Source organism: Fistularia commersonii, chromosome 12 (genome assembly GCF_037954325.1).
Source record: "Fistularia commersonii isolate RoL2024-O1a breed Wild chromosome 12, RoL_Fcom_v1.0, whole genome shotgun sequence".
Lineage (NCBI taxonomy): Eukaryota > Metazoa > Chordata > Actinopteri > Syngnathiformes > Fistulariidae > Fistularia > Fistularia commersonii.
In genome coordinates this window covers 9,607,759-9,628,633 of record NC_141295.1, presented here as the reverse complement: position 1 = coordinate 9,628,633, position 20,875 = coordinate 9,607,759, and the positions used below count along the sequence as shown (strand labels likewise).

At 39.5% G+C, this 20,875-nt stretch overlaps 1 protein-coding gene across 5 annotated transcripts in view; it reads left to right on the top strand.

The window, feature by feature from the left end:
• Window positions 1-702: 702 nt before the first annotated feature.
• Window positions 703-20,875, top strand: part of ank2a (ankyrin 2a, neuronal) — a 72,373-nt gene continuing 52,200 nt past the window's right edge. For all 5 annotated transcript variants that reach the window (XM_086156909.1, XM_086156911.1, XM_086156908.1 and 2 more), the window contains exons 1-18: window positions 703-828; window positions 5,162-5,263; window positions 11,507-11,605; window positions 12,917-13,015; window positions 13,136-13,234; window positions 13,322-13,507; window positions 14,925-15,023; window positions 15,392-15,490; window positions 15,597-15,695; window positions 16,032-16,229; window positions 16,601-16,699; window positions 16,789-16,887; window positions 17,940-18,038; window positions 18,260-18,457; window positions 19,230-19,328; window positions 19,453-19,551; window positions 19,877-20,074; window positions 20,190-20,288. In XM_086156909.1, coding sequence (XP_086013035.1) covers window positions 703-828; window positions 5,162-5,263; window positions 11,507-11,605; window positions 12,917-13,015; window positions 13,136-13,234; window positions 13,322-13,507; window positions 14,925-15,023; window positions 15,392-15,490; window positions 15,597-15,695; window positions 16,032-16,229; window positions 16,601-16,699; window positions 16,789-16,887; window positions 17,940-18,038; window positions 18,260-18,457; window positions 19,230-19,328; window positions 19,453-19,551; window positions 19,877-20,074; window positions 20,190-20,288 — 2,196 coding nt within the window. The remainder of the gene's footprint in view (window positions 829-5,161; window positions 5,264-11,506; window positions 11,606-12,916; window positions 13,016-13,135; window positions 13,235-13,321; window positions 13,508-14,924; window positions 15,024-15,391; window positions 15,491-15,596; window positions 15,696-16,031; window positions 16,230-16,600; window positions 16,700-16,788; window positions 16,888-17,939; window positions 18,039-18,259; window positions 18,458-19,229; window positions 19,329-19,452; window positions 19,552-19,876; window positions 20,075-20,189; window positions 20,289-20,875) is intronic.

The window sequence follows — 20,875 nt, the reverse complement described above, 5'->3', positions numbered from 1 at the left end:
ATGTGCATCTGGACTGGGTCATTCCCTGTGGGTATTTGTAAGTGTGTGTGTGTGTGTGTGTGTGTGTGTGTGTGTGTGTGGGTGTGCGTGTGTGTGTGTGTGTGTGTGTGTGTGTGTGTGTGGGTGAGTGGGGGTGGGGGGATGGGGATGAATATGAAGTGAATGGATGGGTCTTTATATCATCATTCAACTCTTTACAGTTGTCATCTCCCTCTCTCATGTTTGTGCCAGGATTTTTTCATTTTCCTTTTGCTCATGTGGATATGCGGACCCGTGGGGCTTGGCATGAAAATATTCGAAAATTCAAGAACTATTTCCTTGTGTGACGTGAAAGATGTGAGGCCTCCCGCTACTCTTTAGAGAAGAATTGGAATGAAGAGGAGAAAACCCTGCAAGAGTTGAATGAGAAAAATACTCCAGAGGATGTAATTTTCAGCCACATCTCTCTTGGGATTTTTTCTTTGCTTTTGCTTACTTTTTCTTGATTTTTTTTTTTTTTTACATTATTATTTGCAAAGATTGCATTATCTCCCAAAAACTTATTTATAATGTATTTTTCCATTTGCCTCTGAGGTTTTTCTATATTAATACTTAATATTTCTATGTTAATACTAAGTGTTTTTATAGATAATTTGCAACTGTTAGCCACATTAGGACACCTTAAACAAGGATAAAAACAGGTAGAGTTAGAAAAACGAAGTCATGGCCCATGCAGCTGCCCACCTAAAGAAGGCCAGGGAGCTCGAGCAGCATCCAGATTACAAGGCACTGCAGAAGGCAAGGGAGAGACGGCGGCGGCAGCGTGAGAGGGCTGAGCGAAAGCGACAGGTAAAACACTTAATCGAATCAAACCAACTCATGATCAAATTTTGCAATAGGCGTGCTTAAAACGTTAATCATGATATTGCCTTTACTTTTTTATTGGACGAAACAAAGTTATGGATGTCGGTGTATTGAGATAATGCACTCTGAATAGTTAGCCTGCTCACCAGCTTTGAGTTTAGTTTTTTCAAGTGATGTTTGTCAAACTAAGATTTATTATGATTTATTATTGTTTTCTGACTACATTATATATTTATTGTACTTTTTTCGGTCATTGGCAGGACAAGGGTAAGCAGTAGATAATATGTGCATTTGAAATTGGACTTTGAGACTTAATATTTAGCTGGATTATGGTCATATGTTGGTCAGCCAGTCTGATCTTAAATCAAATCAACCCACTTGGAAGTCTCCTCTTTCTGAGAGTAGACACATGCTTGTTTACATGTTTGTTTTCGTCATGACCAATTTAGGAGTTTGATGTAGCGGTTATCCAAATCATGCACACCATGTACACATCATGTACAATCATGTTGAATACCTCCATTGATAGATGTCTGGATTTCCCTGTTATTATACTGACTCTGTGATGTTTTTCAGTTCACCATGGGTTCTGTCCAACACCCCCAACCTGGGGTTGGTGGGAATGATAGAAAAGGTCTTAAAAGTCAAAATCAGTCAAAGCAGGGAGGACAGGTTGAAAGGTTTATGGCTACAGTTGTTGTCCTACAGAAGATACATTTGTGCTGTTAAGGGAACAGAAAAGTTTTAATCAGGACCAGAAAGGATAGAGTGATGGTAATGGTAAAGTAAGTGCATGAGATTATAAAGTCCATCCATTTGCCTTTTACAGAGGGAACAGGCCAGGGGGCGGGTGGGTTGTACTTTGTAGTCCTAAAACAACTGAGAGCACTTAAGGACACAGATCATGTGGAATCCTAATTCATCTGACCGCTAAATGTGGCTTACCCAACTACCCATAACACCAGCATCATATCGGACATGTATAACAACTAGTTAAAGATTAAAACTTCAGCATCTTCTTCTTCTTCTTCTTCTTCTTCGTCTTCTTCTTCTTCGTCTTCTTCTTCTTCGTCTTCTCCTTTTCGGCTTTTCCCTTCAGGGGTCGCTTCAGCGAGTCCATCCTCTCCATCTAGTCCTATTCTCTGTATCCTCCTCTCTCACACCAGCTGCCTTCATATCCTCTCTCACTACATCCATAAATCTTCTCTTTGGTCTTCCCCTAGACCTCCTGCCTGGCAGCTCCAATTCCAGCATCCGTCTACCAATAAATCTACTATCCCTCCTCTGCACATGACCAAACCATCTCATTCTGGCTTGTCTGACCTTCTCTCCAAAACATCTAACATGTGCTGTTCCTCTGATGGACCCACTCCTGATCCTATCCATCCTGGTCACTCCCAAAGAGAAACTCAACATCTTCATCTCTGCGACCTCTAGTTCTACCTCCTGTCTTTTTGTCATTGTCATTATTTCTAGACCATACAACATCGCTGGTCTCACCAGTATCTTGTACACATTTTCTTTCATTCTGGCTGATTGTCTTCTATCGCATAGTACCCCTGACACTTTTCTCCACCCATTCCAACCTGCTTGAACCTGTCTCTTCACCTCTTTTCCACACTCTCCATTGCTCTGGACTGTTGACTCTAAGTACTTGAAATCCTCTAATGGCTTGATCTCCACTCCTTGTAGCCTCACCATTCCACCTGCACTCATTCACACTCATATAATCTGTCTTGCTGCGAATAACCTTCATTCCTCTCGTTTCCAGCACACACCTCCACCTCTCTAGATTTTCCTCAACCTGTTCTCTGGGAAGGGGCTCAGAGCTGATCCCTAATGAAGTCCCACCTCCACCTTGAACTTCTCTGTTACCCCTGCAGTACACCTCACCGCTGTCTCACAGCTAGTTTACATGTTCTGCACCAGTCTAACATACTTCTCTGCCACTCTAGGCTCTGTGCTACTTTGTGGTCTACAATAGTCACCTCTTCTACCTTTGCCTCTCTTTCATTTTCCACATTCATCAGCCCTTCAAAGTACTCTTTCCATGTTCCCATCACTCTTCTAGCATTTGTCAATACATTTCCCTCTCTATTCTTAATCACCCGGAGCTGTTGTACATCCTTTCCATCTTTATCTCTCTGTTTTGCCAACCTGTATAGATCATTCTCTCTCTCCTTACTGTCCAACAGAGCATACAAGTCATTGTACACCATTTGTTTTGCCTTTGCTAGCTCTATCTTTATCTTACGCTATATTTCCCTGTACTCCTGTCTGTACTCTTCAGTCCCCTCAGTGTCCCACTTCTTCTTGCTAACCTCTTTCACTGTATATACTCCTGCACTTCCTCATTCCACCACCAAGTCTCCGTATCGACTTCCCTTCCAGATGGTAAACAAAGTACTCTCCTACCTGTCTCCCTGATAGCATCAGCTGTAGTTTTCCAGTCAACTGGAAGCTCTCCCTGATCACCCAGAGCTTTTCCCCCTTCCTTCTCTGCATCATGTCAACCAACTCTACCTTTTCCTGTCATAGTCTCGATATTCAAAGTCCCTACTCTCAGTCTCAGACTCTTGCCTTTCCTCTTCTCTCTCTTCTTCTAAACACACCTTCCTCCTCTCCTTCTTTGACCCACAGTAGCCCTATTTCCACTGGTACCCCATAGGTGATCTGTATCAACGGCAGCCGATGTTAACGACCGATCCGGTATGAGATTATTAGATTTGATTCACATGTTTTGTTTTGGCAAAAATTTTGCGTCCCTTCCTAACACAACCCTCTGCTTTTATCCGGGCTTGGAACCGGCTCAGGGAGACACTGGCCCGTGGCGCCCTAAGGCTACATTTAAAACTCCTGCATCTGCATTGTGAATAACTGTAAACCTGATGATATACCAGTAAGAGATGAGAAGTGTCTGTTGTAATTACTTTTCCAAATATATACACCAATCTGTGTTATGTTGCATGTTGTGTACTTATGGTGTGTGTGTGTCTTGTGACATTTCACGTCAAAGTACAGGCCCTTGAACCTACCCAGGGGCTTGGTTCCTTGTTAGACATGTCATAAAGAATTGGATTTGGCTGTTTGCACTTTCTTAACCCGACTAATCAATGGATCAAAACCAAGCCAGTACACTGTTACATGGAGACTGTATATTCTTTAGCGAAAACCGTGCAGCAATGGATTCAAGTAATTGACAATAAATACCCTTATCACCATTCATGTTGTTTCTAAACTTTAACTTTACATATTACCTTGATTTGTTGATACGGGAATCCCGTGAAGCATTTCTAATAAAGCAACTACTGACATTTGATATTCACTTTGTTAGTTTTGAGATAACTAAACTAGTGGAAATGACAAGATCTAAAATTAAAAGTTGGCCCCTCTTTCAAAGAGATTCCATATAAGTTAATCATTATAATCTATAAATGTACGTGGTGCTAAAAGGAATGATTATATTTTGTTCTAAGCCTAAATAAGTACATATATAGAAGAGCATCTTGGCGCCTCGCACGCTTATGCTACGGTTTTAGATCAGAGGAAAGGCGTTTGTATTTTGGGTCTTGTTTCAAGGCTAATAAATCAGGTGCTAATAAATTAGGTGCACAATTGAAAAGCATGACCATGATGATGCAGAATTTCTGTTTATGTAATCATTATACTTGGGCGGAGCTGAAGATGACTATTAATGCACTTTTGTACAAAAATGTGGGTCATTTTGGCCATAATCTGTCATGTTCTGAAAGAGATACTTACATTAATGACGAGTAATGGAACAGAGGAATGATGAGGAGGGCTGAGATTGTCATTGATGAATGGCAGTGAATCCAGGTCAGAGGATGAAGCCCTTTGAACAGCACTGCTCTCACCTTCCATCCTCATGCATAGTTAGGTCAACATTTTTGAGGGGCATCCTGTGAGCATATAAGTATGTGCAAGGATCGTGTATGTCTGTGTGTGTGTGTGTGTGTGTGTTTGTGTGTGTGTTTGTGTGTGAGGGAGAACGAGAGAGAGACAGAGAACAGTTTGTGCAACTGTGGTGTCTGGCGGCTAAATTTGGAAGATCCAACTCATCCAAGCAGGAGGTCGGGGTCCCATTAAACACAACTATGTTATTTACTGTTTTTTTTACATTTTTGAAAATATGTAAAAACACAATTACTAACATCCTTTGTTAGTAATTGTCTGTTTACCAGTACTGATAACACAATGAGATCACTCACTTTGCACTATGAAAGACTAGATAAAAAATATGGGCTTGCATGACAATACTGTGCTTATTTTTTTTTTAAATCTGTGTTTATTCCCCCAGTCGGACAGCAATACAAGTTTTCTGCGGGCTGCCAGGTCAGGGAACATCGATAAAGTCCTCGAGTTTTTGAAAAATGGGATCGACATCAGTACCTCTAACCAGGTAAGGGAACATCCTACCAAAATATGGACTATATTTAACTTAGCGGAACTGAATGGCATTCTATTTCTACTTTTGCGGATGATGTCACTGTTATTGTTTGCCTCTCCAGGCAATCTGCTCACATCTACAGTCATCCGTCCATTTTGCAGTATGCTTATTTTTACCTCAATGAAACATAACATTAGCCACACCATTAAATGCAAATACATAACATCAATATAAAATTGAACTTCCATTACTGTCATTGTCTCACCCCTTTTGAATTATTGATTGTGTCATTTTTTCAAATACTAATTTTACATAATTTTTCTACTTCTTCATTCTCTGCTTTTTGGCTCTCTGTTCTAATCCCAAAGTATTTACCTTTTTTCCTTTATCAGAATTTTTTTCGGGGTGGGTGGACCTTTTCTAGAATTTACCAAAATTGAGAATTGAAGGTGTGTATTACAGAATTGGTTTGGGAGTGATTAATAATTGATTGACGATATGAATGAAAAAAAAGTGGGTAATTTGTTGAAAACATTTCTTTGTCTCTTGGGATTGCCATTATTTTCACCTTTTTATCTAATATCAAGTCAGGAAAAAATTAACTTTATAAACAAAAATATTCTTCACATGAAATAATATATACATATACATTTTGCAGAGGTTTATTTGGTACCCACTGTTCACAAAACATATGGCACTGTTAAATTGGAGTCCAACTTTCACACTGCTGCGTCACAACAGCGTCAGCTAAGCCGGGGGTACAACACACAACTTGCTACCATTCGCCACAAACAGAATACCGACCATTAGTGAGCGCCTCCGCCACTATCCTGCCCACCGATTTCATCCGTCGTTGAAAGATCTGACCCAACCCACACCTCCTGACAGCTGTTCTTGCACCCCATACCCACTGTCACTCGCATTCTACAGGGGGTGCGAAATGACTTGAGCCCCCATTCCGAGCTGTCTGTGCCAACACGATTTACAGAAGTCACACAGTATCTCCTATAAGGAGACAGAGTTTCCATGTATGTGTTTGTTTGGAGGGCTCCAAAGTCCCAGTACTGCCTAATTATTATTACTATTACTATTCATTACTCTCTCTAAGTGCAACCATTCATACACTTGACTGTTACTGGTTGCTTGGACAGAAATGTCAGCTGCCAATATATCCCTAGCCTTTGTTGCCATGGGCCCTATTGGATCTGTTTTGTGACAACCCCCCCCCCCCCCCTTTCCCCCCACACACAAACAGGGTTACACCTCCTTCCTTGCAACAGGAGAGTCCTGCCCTTCCAAGAATCTGTCAGGCATCAGATGATAATATTTGAGCCGCTGTCAGATGACCAACACTGTGAGTGACATTCTAAATATATATCGCAGTGATGCCCTCACTCAGTGTGTGCATCTGATGTATGATTCAGTCAGAGTTGTCTTACAGACCTTGCATTTGGTGTAATTTGGTCTTATTTGGTCAGATGAAATTCAAATATTTAGGATGACACAGTGAATATTTTTCTTGTTTTTGTGGCTGTCCTCAGTAAGTACTGAAGACAGCCACATAAACGCACATAAGTTGGCACATAAATTTTTCTTGTTGATTATTTACTAATTACAGTATACACCTATATAAAGATTTACAATACTCGTTTATTTAACATATGTATTTAAGGTAATACTTTTCTTATGATCAAATAATATGCATCAGAGGACTAAAAAAAGATGATTTAAGTTTGTGCAAAATATTTCACTTTCAACCATTTCTCTGGTTCCAAAAGAATGATGCTTAAATGACAAAATGGGATCGTCAGACACATCATAATTGCTCATGTAAACAATGGTTTGCCGAAAAACTCATAGGGCTGCAGCTGAAAGACCTAACAAGATGTTGGATGACTATATGAGGTGAAAATAACAGTTGGTTTGTTGAATCTAGAAGATGCAAGAAAAAGACATTTTGGGGTCAAATGAGTTGCAATTCCTGTAATACATTCATATTGGGAAATTATAGTAGTCAGATTTGGGGTTAAACACCATATGAATTAGAATAAGAATAATAAGAATAAAAACAACTTTATTTATCCCGAAGAAAAATTGTTGTGCCAGAGTTTCAAGTAAACCATAACAATAATAAATAATAGTAGGAAATTGTATAAACAGTATAAAAAAGGGGGGAGAATAAGAAATACTATAAAAAAATGAATGACCAGGTCATGCCAACAGGGGGGTTACTTTGCAGAGTTTACATGTTCTCCCTGTGTCTGCGTGTATTTCCTCCACTTTCCTCCCACAGTCCAAAAACATGCAGTAGTAAATCGCCCAGATGTGTGAATGAGAGAGTGAATTGTTGCACGTTTCTATATGTGGCCCTGTGATGGACTGGCGACCAGCCCAACGACAGCTGGGATAGCCCCCCCACAAGCCCGCGACCCAGAGCGCAGGCGTAGTGGTATAGATAATAAATAAATGACCGTTTGGTATGTCTGTGGAGGTTCCCATACTGAATTCTTGCTGAAATTTTCTTTTCGTGCCAACTGGGCCCCTCTTCCCTTCCTTAGAAGTTCTTTAGAACTGAAGAAGCCACTCAGATGAAGGGTGAAATGTCCTCAAGTGAAGAAATTCAAGTCCAGTTGCCACGACAAGAGTTCAACAAGAATTTGACCATTTGGTAATTAAATCGGGCTACTATTATTTATTTGATAATAATCGCCAGTCATTCACAAGGCCACATATAGTCGCCCGTAATGGATTATGGAGAGATGATTGTATCCATTTATGGAATACGAGCCTGCGTAATTACTCTATACCTATAAAAAACATTTAAAAGTGTGATTCTCAAACTGCTGTACTACTGTGAACTATCTGAGCCACTTATTTCAACATTTACTACGAAGCTCAGTGACCGGAAAGGCTTTGCTCATATTCTTCTCAAAGATGTTTGTGACCAACAACAATCACTTCGACTCTTCCAGCAAGACTGGAAGGCCAAACATTCACATCCTGTTGACACAACTCTCCCTGGATAAATAAATCCAAACAGAGGTGAAGGTTTATCACGTCCTGGTGATTGTTTTTGTAACTGAGTTACGTTTTCCTCTGAAATAACTTTTCAAGCCAAACACCAAATATGGCTATTGGTCTAAGAGAGATGTTTGTTATGGTGAACCTTGCCATTCGAACAATAATGCCAAACAATATTTCCAGCAGATGTTAATTTACCAAACCATCACGATGACGGACCCAGAATGATTCCTCAAAAGTATTTGTTACTCATGATTAGCACAAAATTGCTCTTACGGAAATGAGTAGTACAGAATCACATCAGTGGACAAGCATTCCATGCAATTACAGTGCTATTATCTGGAAAGCCAAAGCAAGCTGTGTTGACAAGAGCACTCAGCGGCAATAAATCATATAAAAACATGAAATGTCATTCATCTACCTGAATTATCTGATGTAACCTGAAACTAATGGCCGTCTCGTGTCCCTGTTTAACTTGCGATTACACATTTTGCGTCCGTTCATTATCACACCATAATATCTGTCTTTTCCTTTTGATGAATTAGAAATTAGGAAATGAAATTAATCAAAATATCAGTGAAAAGTCAAACTCCACATCTCCTTCATTTTTAACTGAATAGGAAAATCCTCGAAAGCTAAAAATTTGGCAGAAAGCAGTACGGATATTCCCCTCCTGCCAAATGCAAAGTCTTAATATACTTCTCTATTACACATGTTTTATGAATGAAATAAATACATCTTCGAAAAGCAAATTGATCTGACATTTTTGCATCTTGATTACAGTTATTTTTATTTATTTATCTACTTTCATACATTGCGTTTAAAGGATTTTTCTTTCGGCTCTCTCGTGCCCATGGGTGTGTGTATGTGTGTGCATGTGTGTTAGCTGCTCATTTTTGTGTCCTCACAATTAAAGGCCAGATTCTCCTCTAATCTATCCCAAAGTTAATCCTTGGAAAGCATTATTTCACTTAATCTTCCTGCATTTACATCATTCATTCATTCATTTTTTATTTTATGTTTTTTACCTAACATTCATCTCATTTGACTGCAGGACAATAGTGTTACATTAAATACATTTGATCATTATAACCATATGTGATTATAACAAATTTTAACATCCAGGGTGTCAGGAGTATGATTTAATCTCTGCTGGCTCAAGGTCAGTTGTGGTGCTCTTGACCCGGGAGGACAACAAACCGCTGGCGACCATTGTGACCAGAGTGCTGGGCAGGATGTCCATTAGCTAAATGAAGCTTTTACTTACAGCTTAGAAAAGGAGATTTCATGTATGTGTGTGTGTGTGTGTGTGTGTGTGTGTGTGTGCATGTGTCATTAAAATGTGATTGAAAAGCTGTAATAAGATTGCATGATTTATGCTTCTGTCAATGACACCGCCATTTCAGAACTGATGTTGTAACAATGTGAAACCCGCGATTCACTGCATGTTGTAACCACAGCACAGAAAATTGAAAAGGAATTTATTTTTATTCGGCCTGTTGGGACTGCAGTCAAAACCCAATTGACTGAATGGGTAGGGTGTACAATGCGCAGGTCATGAGTCTTTTACTGTTATTATAATATGACAACTGTGAAAAATATGTATTTTTAGTTTTTTGTTTTTTTTTAGCAGACACGTATAGATAGCTGGCAAACCATCGGGGTAGATTTTGCAAAAATGTGCTTCGACTATTAAGGCATTAATTATTAATGATAATAAAGAAGTGATAAAACTTAAGACTCATTTTGATGTTTTCATTAAATAATTTGGGATTATTTGGGATTTCAGAACTCCCAGGAAAGATGTAAGATATAAAGATATTTAAAGGCCAAACAATTAAATATCAAGTCTAACTCCATGGGATCTCTGTGTACTTTTAGCCTGATTCTACTGGGTAATTTGAATTGTGAATTAACTTTGAAAGTAAGGAAAGCACTTCCTGTTAGAATACTTTTAACTACACGGGAAATACAAGTAGTCGGAGTGTTACTCGCCATTCACTCGGCCTTGCATCAGTATTAATGGTCTGCTTGACATTACTATGTGGAATGATCACGATGTTGGCTACCATTTTTAACTTAATAAGGTCTGATCTCTGAATGATGTTATTCACTCCATAGTATCACTTGCTGAATATAATTTCTCCTCAGAGAAGTGCCTCGGGGTATCTATGTTTATGTGCTGCGTCCTACTTACCCTCTATGACTGTGCAGAAACATGGGGTGAAACGTGAGACCCTGCGTGGCATTTGGCAACTCACTGTGTGTGTGTTTGTAGGTGCACTTCTACATGCGCAAGTCTATCAGCCCGTATCTTGTTTTTGCGCATGCTTGCAGGGGGTGCCGGAGATGTGTATCATGAAAGGATGAGAGTGGTGTTTGCAACATAACGGGTTTACTTTTACATCTCAGCCAGCCGGGCAGTCGAAACCAGACTGACACAGAACTCTGGCCCTGAACCAGCTGGATTTAGGCGAGGGGCAGGGGAGTCCCGTCACTTCTACAAATCTATCCTAGAGCATAAGACAGAAAGATAGGAAGTTAGGAAAAGTCCTGTCAGGACAACGCTGAAAAAGTACATATTTACTTTTGGGAAATCAGCAGACCTTCGGGGAAATTAGGTGGGGCGCACGATGGAAGACGAGGAGGATGAGGTGAATCACTTTTCTGTGTTTATATTTATCTGTGATTGCATGGGTATGCTATATAAATACGTCACGGGACTGCCGATGCCTGCTATTCTAAAACTTACTCGCCTCTTCCTGCTCACCTGCAGCTCTGTTTGATGGGGCAGAACAATTTAAACTCTTGATTAAACTTGCAACACGACATGTAAGCCAAGTTTTTTCTTGTGATCCAACCTCTTATTGGAAACTTAACAGCATTTCTCCAAGTATTTTCCCCTTCCTGCGCTATATGTAGAACTAAAATTCATCCCGCCGAACAAAAATCACTGTTTTCAGTCATATTCTTTTCTCCTTAGTCATTATTCATTAGATCAGCAATAAAAAAAGTGTGAAGTTTTCTGCCGAGTCATTAATATGGGAAATGAGTCTTCTTGTGTGACGTCATTTCAATTCGTCAAATACTTGCCAGGTTTACTGTTCGTCATTTAACTGTTATTAAACACTGATGTTCCAATGATCATTTTCTCCTTCATGGGATCAAATCTTACTTGTTTTCTCACAGTCTGATGCTGATTAGCTTTTGTTTTCACCTTTGTTTTCTTTCAAGAATGGTCTCAATGCTCTACATCTTGCTGCCAAGGAGGGACACCAGAACTTAGTAGAGGAGCTGCTGGAGAGAGGAGCTTTGGTTGACTCCCCCACCAAGGTAAATCCACATAAGCGATGCGAGAACGCTTTCGTGGATTGTTTTTGTCTCTGTGACGTGACAAAAACAGAGCGAGGCTGATGATCGGAGGGTTTATTAAATGATATGAATGATGTTTAATACAACCAGTCGTAAAGTACTCATAAATTCACTGTTTCTTATATTTAACCCTATAAAAAGACATGAGAGTAACCAAGGAGCGTGGAAGTCATGCGGAAAACTTTAACGCAAAGGCAACGTGGCGAAGATGTCTTTGCTCCAATTACAATAGCGACTAATCCCATTGGATGGTTCATTATGATTGCATGAAATGTCAACATTTTCAACAACTGCTTCCGAGTATTACTATTTAGAGGGGTCACATTGGACTTATGAGAATGAGCGGCTTGGCAAGCTGCTGGCAATGTGACTCCCCAAATGTCTCATGTGCCTGTCTTAACAGCCAGTAACACTAAACATCCAGTGAAGAAACCTGTCATCCCAACACCGTGTCCTTTGATTGACATTAGTTTGGCCTTTTGGTATTAGGAGACAGTAATCCTCACATCCTTAGGACAGATGAACATTTGTAGGTAAAAATTCAACTTTCAACTTCTAACCCAGGGGTGTCAAACTCAAATACACAGTGGGCAAAAATTCAAAACTGGGACAAAGTTGCGGGCCAAAATTGATATTCATGGAAAAAAATCTTCCTCCAGAAATAACAATGAACCTTTTCATATGGACCCAAACATGTTTTGCTTAAAAACTAAATATTGAACAAGCATAGCTTAATACTATACAATATATAACTTAATATTGCACACATGCAAAATTCTGAAGGGTGCCAGTATCAGCATAAGGTCGCTTTGACTACTGTCAACAGAGGAGAGGGTGTTTATGGGTCCTGTTGTGATTTTTGTGCCAAAACACCAGCAGAAAATTCTGAGATTTGTAGAATTAGCGATACATGCACTGTAGACTATACCAGCGGGCCAGCTCTAATAGTCATTTGGTATGACTTTGAGGGACAAATATAATTACAGTGCGGGCCAAATTTGGCCCGCGGGCCAGAGTTTGACACCTATGTTTTAGGCTCTCAAATATCCATTCAAAACAAATAAACAAAATACATCCAAATACATCAGCACGGGAATGGAATTTTAATTTCACTTAACTTCCACAGAAAGGCCAGAGTTAGAACAGAAGTGTCAAACTTTGGCCCGGGGTCCAGAGGTTGACACCTCTGTTGTAACCTGTTTCAGCCATTAATGTGTGTATACCTTCACGTAATACCTTTTTGGTAACCTTTTAAACTTTTATTTTTTGCAGAAAGGAAATACCGCCCTTCATATTGCCTCATTGGCCGGACAAAGAGAAGTTGTCCGACTACTCGTGAAGAGGGGCGCTGATGTCAATGCTCAGTCACAGGTGTCCTTTTGTAAACATCAGAAATAAAATAATTACAAAGTCAACACCAGTGGTATAATTTTGAGCAATGCTGCATTTGTGATATGGAAAGGAACTATGTGAATTTCTTTGTTTGTTCAGAATGGCTTCACTCCACTCTACATGGCCGCCCAGGAGAATCATTTGGAGGTGGTACGATACCTGTTGGAAAGTGAAGGGAACCAAAGCATTGCAACAGAGGTAATACGATTGTGTGTAATTTCTCTCATACTTAATAAAAAGACAAACACTAGATTGTTTCCCCTGAAATGGCCTCTGCTCCGCTAGGATGGCTTCACTCCTCTCGCCATCGCACTCCAGCAAGGCCACAACTCGGTGGTTTCTCTGCTGTTGGAGCATGACACCAAGGGCAAAGTGCGTCTGCCAGCCCTGCACATCGCAGCCCGCAAGGACGACACCAAGTCGGCCGCGTTGCTGCTCCAGAATGACCACAATGCTGATGTCCAGTCCAAGGTGAAGAAATATTACCGTCATAAATGTGTGCAAAGACAGGTGGAGGTGATGAAGACTTAAAGGGATATAGGAATTCTGGAAAGTGAGCATTTTCCACATAAGGCAGCAGTAACCAGAGGAGAGACAGATGGCTAATAGCCAACAGATGCTTTTTTTATCTTGGCAGTTGTCTTTAAAGCGACCTTCTAGGAATATGACAATACTGACTGGATTTAACGAGTGTATTTTGCCGTTTGCATCCTTCTGATTTTTGTTGTTGTTATTTATTTTGTATTGTGTGATTTTGTAAACCTGCCCTGTGTATTATTTGTTGTTAAAAGTCCATTCCCTAACATCCCCTTACCCTATGCCCCCTCTCTCTCTATGCGTCCTAACCAGATGATGGTCAATAGAACCACAGAGGTATAGATACTAATCACATTTCTCAGTTCCTTACTGTCACTTCTGGCCATCGATTTCAGCATTTGTGTCCTGACCTTTCCCGTATTTCGACCTGTTACATATGCACGTCAAAATACATATACCTGTTTGAATGCATGAATCTTACCATGCAGTATACACTCCTGCATGGCTGACAATGAAACACACTGTGTTCTATAAATGTATGATGTACAGTATTAGTTGCTCTAGATACCATTAATCAATTTATATTTTCAAAATAAGGAAATCAATCTTTAAAGTTTTTTTGGTTTAAAAAGTCCATTTATATGTGATGCAAACACTGCTAGCACTCCAATATGCATTATGTCACTTTCCACTTCTTTCTTTCTTTATTTTTTCTGTACATGCCTAATAGCATGTCTCCTTTTAAGCATGATAGTTTGTTGATTTTTGGAAGATTCTGTCAATCTTTGAGTTAACTCTGTTTTTTAATTAAATTGCACCGTGTCTATCAGAATGGGAAGGTAAGGCTTGAACACCTCTATAACTGTGTATTAAAGATAGCGATCCATTATGTACACAACTGTCCATTTGTCCGTCAGCTGATTCTCTGTTAGTTGTCATTTTTGTGTTTTCAGTTTGGGATTTTTTTAAAATGCTTTTTTTAAATAACTATTCTTTATTTATTTCTTTTTTTCTCAGAATGTATCTTTAAGCATGCATGGCAGAATTAAAGGGTTATGACATGCATTATGTATTAGCATGTGCTATTTTAGGTTATGCTGTTTTATGCTTTCTTTAATATAAGATGTTTTTTGTTTTTCTGTCTTTTTCTTTCTCTCGCATGCCAGCTCATGATAAAGCAGATAATTTTCCTTTCCTTCGTTCTTTCTTTATTTCTTTCGTTCTTTTTTTCACAAATATTTTCAACTTTTTCACCAGCTATTTTTTCCTGCTTCCTCCCCTTCCTCTGCCCAAATTTCCTTTCCCTCTTGCTCCTTCCTGTCCTTCTGCCCTCCAAAAATCTACCAAACAGAGCGGTTTCACCCCTCTGCATATTGCTGCTCACTATGGCAACGTGAATGTCTCCACCCTGTTGCTGAACAGAGGAGCTGCTGTGGATTTCACAGCCAGGGTATGGCCACAATTATTTGTCACTTCTGATACATTATCATGCTTCTTGCGGGACAATGTGTTGTATAAGTTAGCTGCTTGTCTAGTTATGTGTTTTAAAATTGCACATCTTTCATTGAAGACTTTATTAATGGATTATGTGAATTGTGAAATTTCATAGAAGTTTCATCTACATGGCTAATAGTGATTCAGAGCATGTTGAACCCGTGGCCAAACATATGTATTTGAAACCGTCAACAGTAATTTCATCTGGCAAGCCTCAAAAACAAACAAGGAATAATAAAGCAGAAAAAAACAGACAATTATCATCACTATTGTGTGTTAATAGTTATACTTCGCTATTCCTTGTTTCTTCCCTTGCCCTCACAGAATGGCATAACACCTCTCCACGTGGCCTCTAAGAGAGGTAATACTAACATGGTGGTCCTGCTGTTGGACAGAGGGGCTCAAATCGATGCTAAAACCAGGGTGAGTTTGGGTGCCAGATTTTACTTAATGGTAAAATTTAATTTAATCAATGTATGTTCTTCCTTTCCAATTTTTAAGTTATATTGCATATGTCTTTTGCCAACAGGATGGGCTGACGCCCCTGCACTGTGCGGCCAGGAGCGGTCATGACTCTGCAGTGGAGCTATTGCTTGAAAGAGGAGCACCCATCTTAGCCAGAACCAAGGTATTTTCTACTCCTAAGGCATCTGCGCATTTGCTTCTTGTATTGATCAAACGTCAAAGAATTGCTCCTCACAATAAATGATCTACGTAAACATCGACTTTAATATACCGGCGTGGCGGACACTAAGGGCAGTGGCCTCTCACCCCACGTGACTGGTGACTGGGTCATGGTTTGGATCCGGGGCTTTTTGTCCCACGGAAGTTCACTGTTAGTTATGTTGTTTAAAAGGACTAAAGTTGGAACTCGCCTTCGTCTCCGCAATCCTACCTTTTCACACCACAACGGGTTCTTTTCTCTTTATAATCCTTGCATGTTTGTGTCTTTATCCCCTCATAGAACGGACTGTCCCCGCTCCATATGTCGGCCCAGGGGGACCACATCGAGTGTGTGAAACTTCTGCTGCAGCACACGGCGCCAGTGGACGATGTCACGCTAGACTATCTCACCGCACTGCATGTTGCTGCTCACTGCGGCCACTACCGTGTTACCAAGTTACTGTTGGACAAGAAGGCAAACCCAAATGCCAGAGCACTGGTATATAGATTCAAGATTCAAAGTGTTTATTGTCATATGTACAATGTGGAAATGTGTTTCCACATACAATGAAATGATTACTTTGCTGTCCACAGTGCATCTGGCCAGCATTCACAGGCACAGAAAATAAACAATAATAAATTACATGTAGACATTTAGGGATAAAGCAATTATATACACATTCCCTGTCAGAATGAACTTGAAATAAACTTTTGTAGAAGTAAAATTGCGCTGATATGTATAAATTCAGGGCGAAAGCAATCACATACACATTCCCTGTCAGAGAAACACATTGCATTGTCATTTTTTACCTCTATTTATTTCTATTTTTTTCAAGAATGAGCACCCTTGTGTATTGCTTTGTCTACCAGAATGGTTTCACTCCTCTACACATCGCCTGTAAGAAGAACAGGGTGAAAGTAATGGAACTGCTGGTAAAATACGGAGCATCGATCCAGGCTATAACTGAGGTGAGATAACGGCAGAAAAGTGCATCCACTTTGTAAATAACTTTTTAGGAATCCTACTTATTCTACTCATATTCTTTCCATCCCTCTAGTCTGGTCTGACCCCCATCCATGTATCTGCCTTCATGGGCCACCTCAACATTGTCCTGCTTCTGCTGCAGAATGGAGCGTCACCTGATGTCCGTAATATTGTAAGTGCACTTTACGTTGCTCCCGTACAATATATAGAACCAAGAAATGCAAATTCAAATGACATCTGTTACATATTGAACCTTTTTTGCTGGAATGTATTTCATTCAGTTGCACAACTTAGCTAATTTGTCAAAATTTATAGCAAACAAAAATAAATGTTTGGATTTATAATAAACACAGGCAGTCATTTTAGCTGCTTTTATTCTATGTACCACATTTATAGGTTAGAAAAATACAAATTTAAAAAAATGGTGAAACCAGGGCATCAATGTATTTGAAGCTTAGACCATCCAAGTTAAAAGGCATTGATAAATCCAACGATTATAGATTTAGGGATCATAAAGTTTTTAATTTTCCAGTAATAGCTCACATAAATATCTGGAATTTTAAGAAATGCAAGGAAAATATTTGTGAGGAACCGGACCATATAGCTAAACCGTAGCTAAAATGATATACTCAACCAACTGGCTCTAGGAATGAGTGTTTGAGCCTGGAAGTATTGTTGTCTAACAAAGGCTGCTGTGAACTACACACCTGAAAAGCAATATTACCATATTGTTGTGGTTATAACTGTTGTACCATGTGGTTGTGGTGTATTTTCCATTTCAGAAACTAAGAACAGTGTACCAATTGAAAGGAAACGTTAGATCCTCAGTAAATGAAAAAAAAAAAGGGATTTGTTATGACGATATAGAAACTGAAATGGACTAAGTCACGCAAATCCTCAATGTGTTCCTCGCTGCTTTGCCCCAAAGCATTTCTGTTTTACAACATGAGGTTGATCCAGACTTGTATGACGCAATTTGATCCAGTGGTCTAAAATACGTTAAACTCTACAAAAAAATCTCTCTCTGCCTTTATGCGCCATACAATCCATTTATCCGCAAGCCATTAATAATAGCCACCTTTGTTTTCTTTAATTCAACATATTGAAGTATTATGCTGAAAACTATTCTAAGTTGTTCACGTCTCTCAAGTACCCTAAACACAGTGCTCCGAATTGTTTTGACTCACCAGCATCATGTGTGAGTGAAATGTCTTTGCTCAACAGCGCGGTGAGACAGCTCTCCACATGGCAGCACGAGCGGGTCAGATGGAAGTGGTGCGCTGTTTGTTACGAAATGGAGCATTAGTAGACGCAATGGCCAGGGTGAGTCACACTTACAGTCAATTGTTTCTTTTTTTTTTGGGTTGTTTTTATTTATTTTTTTCAGATCATTACTCGTCATTTTTTACCCCAAGGATAGCAATACATACACATAAAGGCTATGCCGCATTTTTTCTAATTCCAATGCCTCCAACACTCAACATAATTCTTTATTTTCTCACTTTTGCCTATCATGCTTAAACACTGTCAACTCCTATTCCCAGGAGGACCAGACTCCCCTCCATATTGCGTCCCGTTTAGGAAAAACAGATATTGTCCAGCTGCTCCTGCAGCACATGGCCCATCCAGATGCCGCCACCACCAACGGCTACACACCTCTCCACATTTCCGCCAGAGAGGGCCAGGTCGAAACCGCCGCTGTGCTGTTGGAGGCCGGAGCTTCGCACTCAATGGCAACCAAGGTGAGATCTTTTATGCCAGGGGTGTCAAACTCAAATATACAGTGGGCCAAAATTCAGAACTGGGACAAAGTCGCGGGGCCAACATTGATATTTATTGAAAACAAATTTCCTCCAGATATAGCAATAAACCCTTTCATATGGACCCAAACAGGTTTTGCTTAAAAACTAAATATGGAACAAGCATAGCTTAATGCTATACAATATATAATAATAATAATGATAATAATACATGGGATTTTTATAGCCCTTTTCATGACACTCAAAGACGCTTCACAAGTAAAAACAGAAGGAACAGAACCTAGACAGAGTTATTGGGAAGAATATATATATATAACATATATATAACCTATATATAACTTATATAAGTTTTATATAAGTATTTCTATATAAATATAACTTAATATTGCACACATGCAAAATTCTGAAGGGTGCCAGTATCAGCATAAGGTCGCTTTGACTACTGTCAACAGAGGAGAGGGTGTTTATGGGTACTGTTGTGATTTTCGTGCCAAAACACTCGCAGAAACTTCAGGGATTTGTAGAATTAGCGATACATGCACTGTAGACTATATCGGCGGGCCAGCTCTAATAGTCATTTGGTATGGCTTTGCGGGCCAAATATAATTACAGTGGGCCAGAGTTTGACACCTATGTTTTAGGCTCACAAATATCCATTTAAAAGAAATAAACAAAGTACATCCAAAATACATCCAAAATACATCCAAATACATCAGCACAGGAATGGAATTTTGATTTCACTTAACTTCCACAGAAAGGATTCACTCCTTTACATGTAGCAGCCAAGTATGGAAGCCTTGATGTTGCAAAACTACTACTTCAACGCAAAGCTCCTTTCGATGATGCCGGCAAGGTAGACAAAGATACATCTAGAGATTTGTTATTAATTCAAGTGAAAAATATTGCACATTAATTAACGTACCTATACTATTCCATGGTAAAATGCCATTATTGTACCTTCATGCTTCCTTTCCCAGAATGGTCTGACTCCACTGCATGTTGCGGCTCACTATGACAACCAAAAGGTTGCTCTCCTACTATTGGAAAAAGGGGCATCGCCTCATGCAACGGCAAAGGTTAGACAAAATATGTCAACACAGTAAAATACTTTTCCAGCATTCTAAGAGACTCGTACTGTCATGTAAATTGAGGCATACTCTGCTTTATCGGATATACTGTAGTTTTAATCTTTGTCACCATTACCGTCATGGTTGAACCATTTTATTCATATTATTTCAGTTTTTTTGTACTTAAGACCAACATTGCTTTGTCTTTTCACCTTTGGTTTTTGGAAGTGAAATCCAGAATAATTAGCATTTTAGCTGCACCAAATAAAACCAATTAGGATATTACTTCAAATCCAGTTACCGGTACTCATATTGACCTTTTTCTCCCGTGCAGAACGGCTACACTCCTCTTCACATCGCAGCTAAGAAGAATCAGATTAACATAGCATTAGCATTGCTGGAATACGGGGCAGAGACAAATGTTCTGACCAAGCAGGGGGTCAGTCCCCTTCACCTGGCAGCCCAGGAAGTTCACGCAGAGATGGCCAGCTTGCTGCTGAGCAAAGGAGCTCATATCAACTGTGCAACCAAGGTCACAGTCAACTAAAATTGGTTCTCATTTGTAAACTGGTTACACATATTTCTACATACACTTTATGTGCGATTTACTCGAGATCAGTAGAGATGATTCTTTGTTTGTGTTACAGAGCGGACTGACTCCTCTGCATCTCACAGCACAAGAGGACAGAATAAATACTGCTGAAGTATTGGCAAAACATGATGCTAACTTAGACCAACAAACTAAGGTACACGCTCACAAATACTGACACAAATGGGCATTTCTTACTTTCTAATAATTAAAGGTTTAAATTCAACAGTGAAGAATGTGCATAAGAGACAGAGACCAGTGATTTTGTTCAAATCAGTCATGAATTTCATGAATAGGACAAGAATTGTGATTGTAGAGAATATCTCCCTCTGGATTATCTGGATTGGATTATTTTTAACACAAATAGTTACATTGCACTCCTTTGTTAGGAATCATACAGTCCTTGCAGACTGTGGATATCGTTGATTTATTTATTTACTGCATTCAGTTGGCAAAGGGATCCCTTTCAAAAGGGGAATGTCCTATTTTGAAACATATTGCTCACATCTCCCATCTACTGGCTCTCTGGAAACATTGCAGTTTTTTACATCTGCTTAATTCAGCAGTGCTTAACAATGTTTCTGGCTGGGAAGGAACACAATTGACAATTTTCAAATACTATAAAAGGTCCCAAGGTCCCTTTTTATTTTATAATTACTTTTTCCTATTTGTCCTTTCACAGGTCAACCTAACCTTATGTAGTTGGGTATCTAATTCTGCCCCCATTTACTTTACCTCAGTGGC